This window comes from Odontomachus brunneus, unplaced genomic scaffold (assembly GCF_010583005.1).
Source record: "Odontomachus brunneus isolate Ranch 3 - 2012 unplaced genomic scaffold, Obru_v1 Obru_scaffold_024, whole genome shotgun sequence".
Classification (NCBI taxonomy): domain Eukaryota; kingdom Metazoa; phylum Arthropoda; class Insecta; order Hymenoptera; family Formicidae; genus Odontomachus; species Odontomachus brunneus.
This window is the reverse complement of record NW_022639474.1, coordinates 492,556-501,656: the sequence shown is the minus strand read 5'-3', so window position 1 is coordinate 501,656 and position 9,101 is coordinate 492,556. Positions and strand designations below refer to the sequence as shown.

The following is a 9,101-nucleotide window of genomic DNA, read 5'->3' as shown; positions in this document are numbered from 1 at the left end:
TAATAACAATATCCGGAGATTGGTACATGTCCGGGCATTGGTACATTTACCTTAAGATTTTTAAATTTCAACACGGATTTAAAAATTGAAAATTAGATCACTTTTGGCCGAGTAAAAATGAACATAAAATACCATTTACCGTTGAAAACTATATCAAAGTTTTTTGACATTTCTTTTTTTAAATTTCTTCAAATTTTAAAATTGGTTAAAATTGAAAATAACATTTTTTTATTTTATTCCCGGATCGTAATAGAAAAATTTTCTGGCAAGTTATTCAATATTTTCATGATTAATTGACGTAAACTGTCATTTTGTTCAATCGTTATTGCTGCAATTATTTCGAAAATATCTTCTTTCACGCGCAGTCTATTGAATTATTCGCGAAAGGAGCGACGGCACAGCATGCAGCCGAAAATATTACTCGCTTCTCGCGCTCTTCGACATTACCGGTCCAATGTTGATGCCCACACGCATGCGGAAGTTATTAAAGCTGTGTTCATTGACATAGGCCAGCTGTTCGCGAATCCTCAGGGCGTAATCCGCCATGGCGACTACATGCTTGAAATCCCGCATATCGCAGGTGCTTTTCGTTAAGCCTGAGGGAAACAGAAAAAAACAAAAGTGAATTGGTGCGACGACAGATCGTGCTACCGTGTCGTCCGTGATTCAATTAGCACGCCGTCTTGTTAGGAGATTGCGCAAAAGAAAATCACATGAAAAGTCAAGGAAAAATCGAATCTGACCTCCTCTTGGTCGTTTGAAAGACTCTACCGGAATTAAGATAAGAATTTCTTTGCACGGAACAGAGACATGAGACTCTGTTTTTCTATGTTGACGATATAAAAGTCAATGGAGCACGCAAAAGCGGCTCTCAGGATCGAAATCAAAACCCCATCGAGTGCTCACACTTAGAGAAAGGCATTTATTTGTTCATTATGATATATATATATATGATATATATAAAGTCAAATGTATAAAATTATTTGTATAAATAATAAAATGTTTAAACAAAACATGTAAAAAGTTGAACAAAATTATTTATACAAATAATTTCTCGGTTTAGTCGAGATTCGAATCATTTTTGATTAATTTAGCAGATTTAAAATATTTTGTTTCGAATTTCAGCTAAATAAATTTAGAATTGTTCGTGTCTTAACTATGCCAATTTTGTTAAAATTTTAATTAAAATTGATTAATTTCTTTCGATTTGGCCGAGATTCGAACCATTTATGCCCCTAATTTGGTACAGATTTAAAATATTTTTTGGAATCTTGGCTAAAAAAATTTAAAATGGTTCGTGTCTCAGCTATGCCGATTTTGTTAAAATTATTTGTATAAATAATAAAATGTTTAAACAAAACATGTAAAAAGTTGAAAGAAATTATTTATACAAATAATTTCTCGATTTGGCTGAGATTCGAACCATTTTTGACTAATTTAGCACAGATTTAAAATATTTCAGTTGGAATTTCGGCTAAAGAAATTTAGAATTGTTCATGTCTCAACTATGCCGATTTTATTAAAATTATTTAACTATATCTTGTATTTAATTTTATTTCTTATGTTTTTTTTGTTATACTTGATGATAGTGAGAATATTAAAAAGCTATAAATTGCCCGTGAAATTCAAAGTGGGCTAAAATGAAAAAATATGACCTAAATATTTTTTGTACTTCTACATTTGTGCCAAATTAGAAAGAAATCGGAGTGTAATTTTTAGGTAGGTTTTCTTGTAAGAATTCGCAGACGGTACATACCCGATGCAGCCATGTACGTGGAACCTGTGCTCTTGATCTTCTCGATGTACTTGAACTGCTCCTCGGCGAGTAAATCGTCGAAGTCAGCGATGATCTCGTTGAGGAGCCTGAGGCATTCCACGCCCTCGTTGTTCGCCTCGAGTTCAACGTAGAACTCGGAAAAGTTGGGGATCGATGCGAACATTATGCACACAAAGTCGCATTGTTCGTGGTACAACTCCTGCGGAACAAACGATACATTGTGTTGCTCGCGCTATTACTCGGGTAAGTCTGGCGGGTCGGTAGAAATAATGCCGAAATATGGATCGATAGACGGTAGCTCGCAGATAGCTCTGAGATTCCGCTGCATAGTTCCTCTGCTGTTTACTTTTATTATCTCGAAGGTGCATTTGTGTAGTGAAATGAGGCGAGACTGAATTTTGAACAGATCACGTTGAGATATCTCGAGTCTTACTATTAAATGTAGAATCACTTTCGAGAATGGTGGACACGGCAATTAGGCAAATGGGTAAATATTGAGGTTTCAAGAAGGCTGGGCAATTTAACACTCGAACCGAGGGTCTTTAGTCCGTATGTACACACGGAAATTTTGAAATTCCGTCCCCGAACCCTCATTCGAATCGACAACACGCGCGACATCGTTCAATTAATCTTGGCGCAACCCTTCTCGTAACCGCAAACATTGTAATATATATATATATATATATATATATATATATAAGCGATGGTATTCACAATATAATTAAGATCGTCTTCTTTTGATTTCAATTAGAAAAGGGACGCGAAGAAGCAATTTGAAATGTCTTTGCATTACTAACGCTGACACGGGAAGGTTTACGAAAAGTTTGAAAGTTAGTTGATTTTATTAAGGGAAGCTTCTCGAAATGCATAACAAAACTCGACTCTACATCCTTTGAGTAAATTGTTTAATCTATAGTCGTTTAATCTTGTTGAAAGTGTCAGAATGCATTGTGAATATTCCCGTCTTCACCCGTTTGCGTTTCGAGAACGTTACCTGTCCTGTGCAGTTTCCTCGGGTTTGAAAATAATCGCCTAATAATTAAGCGACAAGATTATCCGCAAAGTCAGTTTTATTGCAGTTAAAATTGAAAATTTGTGGAAAATTAGTAACACGAGATCTACAACCAATAATTCTAAATCATCTCGAAACTAAATGAGGTTGCATTCCTCCAAAACGTTCCCTTTGAGGAAAATTTTATTGAAAATCCGTACATATCTGTAATACATGTAATGTGATTTATAGATTTTTAGTAAAATTTTTCCCAAAAAAGACTCGCAGAAAATTAACACCAGGAAATTTACAATTAATAATGCAAATCTACAACCAATAATTCTAAATCGTCTCGAAACTATTTGAAGTCGCATTCCTCCAAAACGTTCCTTTTGAGGAAAATTTTATTGAAAATCCGTACATATCCGTAATACATGTAATGTGATTTATCAGTAAAATTTTTCCCAAAAAAGACTCGCAGATTTTCAGTAAAATTTTTCCCAAAAAAGACTCGCAGAAAATTAGCACCAGGAAATTTACAATTAATAATGTAAAACCGTCTCGAAAGTTACTCCGGAACTTTCTGAGATTACATTTCTCCAAAAGGTCCCCCTTGAAGAGATTCCGTCCTTGACGAAATTTTTCCTCAAAAAAAGACGTATTGGAGAATACAATCCGAATATAACTTACGTCCGAATTGACAGTAGATAGGAAGTGGGCAGCCACGTGCTCCGGGAGTATATTTGCGAGCAATTTCTGGTTGTAGGCCTTCAAATGTTCCATTTCCTCCTTCTCCTCGGTCGCTTGCAGCTTCCACAGGAAGTCTAATCTGTATCGGCATACGGTGCATTAATATTCTTCACCGCATGATACCCGTCGCGCGAGTTATGGGAAAGTTTCGTAATTCTTTTCCGCCGATACGCGTGGTGTTCCCTTGGGGCGTACAACGCGTCTTATGTAAAACGCGTGCGATTTTTCCGACGATTTTCCGAAACGACACACGTGCGTGTTTCACGATGAATTTGTATTTCATGGCAATTCGTGGGGAAACTTGATTAATACGTGCTCGCACATAGCAACTGCATATTTTATACAATCGACGCGTTCTCGGCAATCAAATATGCATCCAAAATGTCAACGTGGATTTATGAACGAGATTTATGAATTTTGCATTAGTTGCGCGCAAATGAATTTACATGCTTCTCGATACGCATTGCTGCCCGTCGGACGGTAAACGCGAGCTCATTCCACTCGCGAATCAATCGAGGAGAATCGTCGATACGCGGCCGCTCAAGCCCGCTATAATAGACGGGAGGTCCTCGTGGGAAATTCCGCGAGGGTCTCTCCGCGGCTTATGACGCGAGACTTTGGATATATCTACGAGCTGTGACGCGTCAGCTGCTCAAGCTGGACGGAGGCATTGTTAGAGCGGCACGAAGCAATTGAATGTTCGACCTGTAGGTCGCCTCTGTGTGCTGAGAGTGTGCCACCAGGCAGGCCATGAAGAAGACAACCAGAACGCCCGCCAGCCATCTTTCAATGGACTCGACGTGGTTCTCATTTAGCGCCTGGTAAATGCTGACCCCGAGATAACAAGCCACAATGATGCTCAATACGGCCACTTTAAAGACCGACGTTAGGATCTGGTACACCGCGCAGGTCACCATCACCAGCACCACCAGAACCGGAAACAGCTGCAATCAACGGCAGTAGCGAGGTGTCAGTCGGCGGATTCGCGCTACCCTCTCCTCCCCCGCCTCCGCGTTCGCGTTTTCCGAAATTCTCGCTCTAAATGTAGAATCCGCGCGTCGCGCGTCTCGTTCACGACGACGAGGCGAGCGCGCGTCGGCCTGTTCCCGTCTCGTTCAATACGTATTCGGTGTCTCGTTTATTTATATTCGACTTACATCGCAGAACAGGCTGTAGTGACAGACACGGTATTCCTCGGGCCTCGAGGCGATATTCCTTTTCACGGTAGAATTATCCAGCCATTCCGCGGCGCAAGCGTCGCTTCCGTCTAGCGTGATCTGCGGCGAGGAAAGAGCGACGCGAGTCGCCCGTTATTTTAGCGTCTGCCTTCGCTGCGAGCGCGCTAAATCGTTCGAACGCGAGTGGAAAATTCCCGTGATGGTTTCCCTTCGCACATCTTTCCCTTCTTTCTTTTCTTATCGCGAGCTACCGACGCCAATAGTGTTATTCCGCGGTGTCCAATGATTGATCGCTCTGGCGAGGCGCAACAGCGCGATTTGTCAGCCAAAGTTTTGGCGCTGCTGACTCCAATCTACACGGGCGCTACAATTTCAGCGCCATATAATTTCAGACCGTAGCGCCGCGTCGGATTACAAAAGATGAGAAAGATTATGCCGAAGACTGTGGCTCATTGCGGAAGTGAATGGGTAATCTCGCGTGACTGATATTTTTTTTTCTCTTTTTTTCTTTTTACAAAAATGATAAATGACGAGCACTGCGCAATCGGGTGAACGGCTGGCTGGCGGATTAATGTCAATATAATAAATGGCTTCCCGGTTCAAGATATCTCTCGGGTAATGAATTTCCTAAATAAATTGTTAATAAATTGCACCTCACGCGTCCGTTACGGGTCACTCACCAGCGGCGACAGCACCGTGAGGAACGTCAGGAACACGACGATGGACGCGACACTTCGCGCGACTGAGCGATTCTCAAAGATCTGCAGGGATGCGTTTCTCACCCACGCCGGTACCCTCTGCAAAAAAACGCGGTTACCTTTCGCTCTCCCCCCTGCTCCTGCCGCGGCTTTATTAATTAAATCTGAGAAATTCATGAGACGCGCGCTCCGCTTGCGAGGCTCTGTCGCGAGATCGATGGACGCGCTATGCGAAGAATCGATATAGAGACTCGCCGGTGACCTGGAATCCTGCCACCTGATCAAGGTCAAGAGGAAGTGGCACGTTTCCAAAGAGGCCCGCCATCGATCCGTTGTGGGACGTGTCGTATCGCGCGATTTATTCAAATATCGTGCCTACGTGCGTGTCGACAAACACCGGGGCGATATACACGTGTCCCGACGATAAGAATTCTCTTCCGTGGCGGAAGAGAAGGAAAGAAAAGAAGATAATAAAAGACGCGTCCTCGGGATCCCGGGCACGTCGTGAAAAACTCACCTCGTTCTTCTCCGCTGACAAGACTACATTCACCAGGACTATCACTAGTATGCTAATTGCAGTGCAGACGTAGAAGTATTCGCTTCTGCAAAAGACGAAGAAGAGGGTGTGCTTAGAGCTCCGTGTTTTCGTCTGAGGAACTCGACGAAATCGTATTTATGTCACTCTACGCCAACTGTGTCCTAGGTTGTAATTCGTTAGTTTTTTTTTTTAATCATCGTGTTTAATTGACGATTAATATGAGCCAATTCAATCGCGGACCGCTCAGGCGACAATTGATTCCAATAAATTCAATTAAAGATCGTTCGAATGACGACTGATATGAGCGAATGGAATTTAAGATCGTTCAATTTCATAATTGGACTTAGTACAATTGAAAGTCGTTTGATTAACGATTCATGTGAGCAAATTTAGTCAAAAATTGTTTGATGACAATTTGACCTATTTGACGATATGAGTGCTCCCGAATTAGCGCTTCTCAATCATCAGCATTTTCCACGATGTCCCTTCTTCTCCTTCCAATATTATATACAGAACCAACCAACTAACCTTGACTGATCGAACCCTTTTCAATCGAATCGATTGATTTTGCTCGTATCAATCGTCAGTTGAAAGGCCTCTAATTAAATTTACTAAGTTCAATTGTTAATTGAATGATATTTGACGCTCACATCAGTCGTCAATTGAGCGATTTTGTGTTGAATTCATCGAAATCAATCGTCAATTTAACATTCCTCGATTGATTCGGCTCTTGAGACAATCGTCAATCAGATGAATCAATATATATTTGCTCGAATCAATTATTAAATTGAGATTAATTGGTATTTTTGCAACTCTGGTCAGATTGTTTTTTCGCGAAAAGCTTCGTGAATATTGAAACGGAGGAATTTGCTGGAGCACAATATAAAGTGAGAGTGTGCACATTGTCTTTCGCACGACTATAAAGGCTCGTTTACAACATGGAGTAAACTTGAAATAAGAACTGAAAAGAATTTATTTTATCTACGCGTCTGTGCTCCAGCTTTCCTTACCTCGAAAGTACTTCTCGCGAGTAAGAAAAATACTTTCATTACAAGTGAGCTAGAATATGAGGCGAAATACATTATTTTGATTTGTTACTCTTGCGCGCCGTTTACTCCATGTATTGCAGATGAGCTTTAACCCTTTCGCTACCAACGGGACGTACCACTGTCAATAGTTAGTGTCGATAGATGTCGTATACTCTGTCGATAGTTTAATATGTAATTATGGTCTCATCCCCCCTCGCTTCGCACTTAAGTTCCCCGTTAAGTTAAATTGTCTGTAAAATCGAGAAAAGACAATAATTCCAACGAATATATTGTCGCATGAGAGCGTGAGAGGAAAGTTGCCGCGAAGCTTCCAGGAGACGGAAAAGATAATTAGCTCGAAGAAAAAGTTAAGCAATTGTATATTTCTCGTGTAATTAATTTAAGGATATTCAGATTTAAAACCCTTTCTTGCATACGTCTAGTCTCAATGTCCCCCATCATTAATAATAACCTTGTTCAATTGAATATAAACAACTTTTTTGGCATTCAGAACACAGAACACATCAGCTGTCGCTCTACTTATTACTGCGTTGAAATAAATATATCCTCCTAAAAACATTAATGGGACATCAGTGTTCCGACTCTGCCCCCCTTTGACATCAAACACGAAACTTTTAATTTTTTAGACAAAACTGCATTGTATATATTGATGTATTTATTTAAGGAAGTGAAAGTAAAGGAAGAATTGTATGTTTAAAAAGAAAAATTGGTAGCGCGAAAGGGTTAAGAGTTACAAAGATACCGCGCAGACTACAGAAGGCGGTATTTATATTGACACGTGCGGCGTATTTACCCGGCGAGGCCGGTGATGGCAGTCGCAACCACAACGACCATGTAGACGAAACCGGAACACACGAAGTAAGCCGAGAGCATCCTGTCCCTCTCGCGCGAATACTGCAACAGGTTATTAAAACAATTGCAATGCCGTGCATTGTTTCTCTCTTTATTATCAGACGCATAACGAATACGGGCTTTAACTACGGCTTTTACGCGGCACACAGCGCGCCTCGTGACGAAAATATAGAATTTCATCGAGTCGATTGCAACGTGAGTTCAAATCACGTGAAATCGGGATAATCTAAACGCACGCGATTAGAGAATTAATCGAAATGAAATTTAAACGGACTTCTATTAGTGCGAATTACCGGTTCCGGGGCCGGTCGTGTTTAATTGTATACGCAATATGTGTGTGTGTGTACTTTGTCGATAGTTTAGTATGTAATTATGGTCTCGTCTGCTTCGCACTTATCCCGTTAAATTGAATTGTCCATAAAATGGTGAAAAGGCGATAATTCCAACGAATATGCAGAGTGCCTGACGCAAGACATACGAAACGTGTGAAGGTGGAGCAAGTCAACTTGACCAAGGGGATCTCTGGCATTTTGCAAACAACCACATAAAATTTCGAGATATCAATGAAAAATATTGACGAACCAGAGCGCGCGTTTCAACCATTTTCGATGAGATGAAAATTCATCGAAAGTCTAACAGACTTCATCTCATAACGTCACGCGCTTCAGTTTGCCAATCTTCCTTTTTCGATATTTCGACATTCCACGTCATTGTTTGCGAAATAACAGAGGTTCTCATGCTCAGATAGTGGACGTGCTCTACCTTCACAGGTGGTTTCGTACGCGGTCTTGCGCTGAACACCCTGTATTGTCGCGTGAGAAAACGTGTGAGAAAGAGAAAGAGACAGAAAGACGGAAAAATCATTGTCAAGATTCCAAGAGACGTAAAAGACGAAATTATTAGTTGAAAGTAAAAGTTAGGCAACTGTGAATAGATCTCGTGCAATGAATTTAAAATATTGAGATTTATAAGACCTTTTCTTCGACATCCGGTCTTCGAAACGTCAATATAAAGGGCGTACAATGCTCCGCTCGCAATTGATCTATGCTTCTAGCGTCGATCGCTCGCATCAGGTACTCGTTTACCTCGTCTTCGGGATCCTTTTCGCCTTCAGTACTCTCGCCAAAACCTAATCTGCTGAAAGTATTTATATATATTTATTTACAGAATTACATGGGAAAAATTATTTGATTAGGTCGACCAAATGACTTGTGTGAAATTGGCACACTATATTTAAAAATGTGACATTTTTTTTAGAGTTCTGATAC

At 40.6% G+C, this 9,101-nt stretch overlaps 2 protein-coding genes across 6 annotated transcripts in view; one reads left to right on the top strand and one right to left on the bottom strand.

The window, feature by feature from the left end:
- The window catches only part of LOC116842314, a 187,908-nt gene that overhangs the window by 58,673 nt on the left and 120,134 nt on the right, over positions 1 to 9,101 (top strand). The gene's annotated exons all lie outside the window — the stretch shown is intronic.
- Positions 1 to 9,101, bottom strand: part of LOC116842311 (adenylate cyclase type 5) — an 81,811-nt gene that overhangs the window by 10,593 nt on the left and 62,117 nt on the right. For all 4 annotated transcript variants that reach the window (XM_032811322.1, XM_032811323.1, XM_032811326.1 and 1 more), the window contains 9 exons: positions 8,808 to 8,970; positions 7,775 to 7,875; positions 5,912 to 5,996; positions 5,377 to 5,493; positions 4,676 to 4,795; positions 4,224 to 4,462; positions 3,459 to 3,597; positions 1,757 to 1,976; positions 448 to 596 (listed from right to left, as the gene is read on the bottom strand). In XM_032811322.1, the coding sequence (XP_032667213.1) occupies positions 448 to 596; positions 1,757 to 1,976; positions 3,459 to 3,597; positions 4,224 to 4,462; positions 4,676 to 4,795; positions 5,377 to 5,493; positions 5,912 to 5,996; positions 7,775 to 7,875; positions 8,808 to 8,970 (1,333 nt within the window). The remainder of the gene's footprint in view (positions 1 to 447; positions 597 to 1,756; positions 1,977 to 3,458; positions 3,598 to 4,223; positions 4,463 to 4,675; positions 4,796 to 5,376; positions 5,494 to 5,911; positions 5,997 to 7,774; positions 7,876 to 8,807; positions 8,971 to 9,101) is intronic.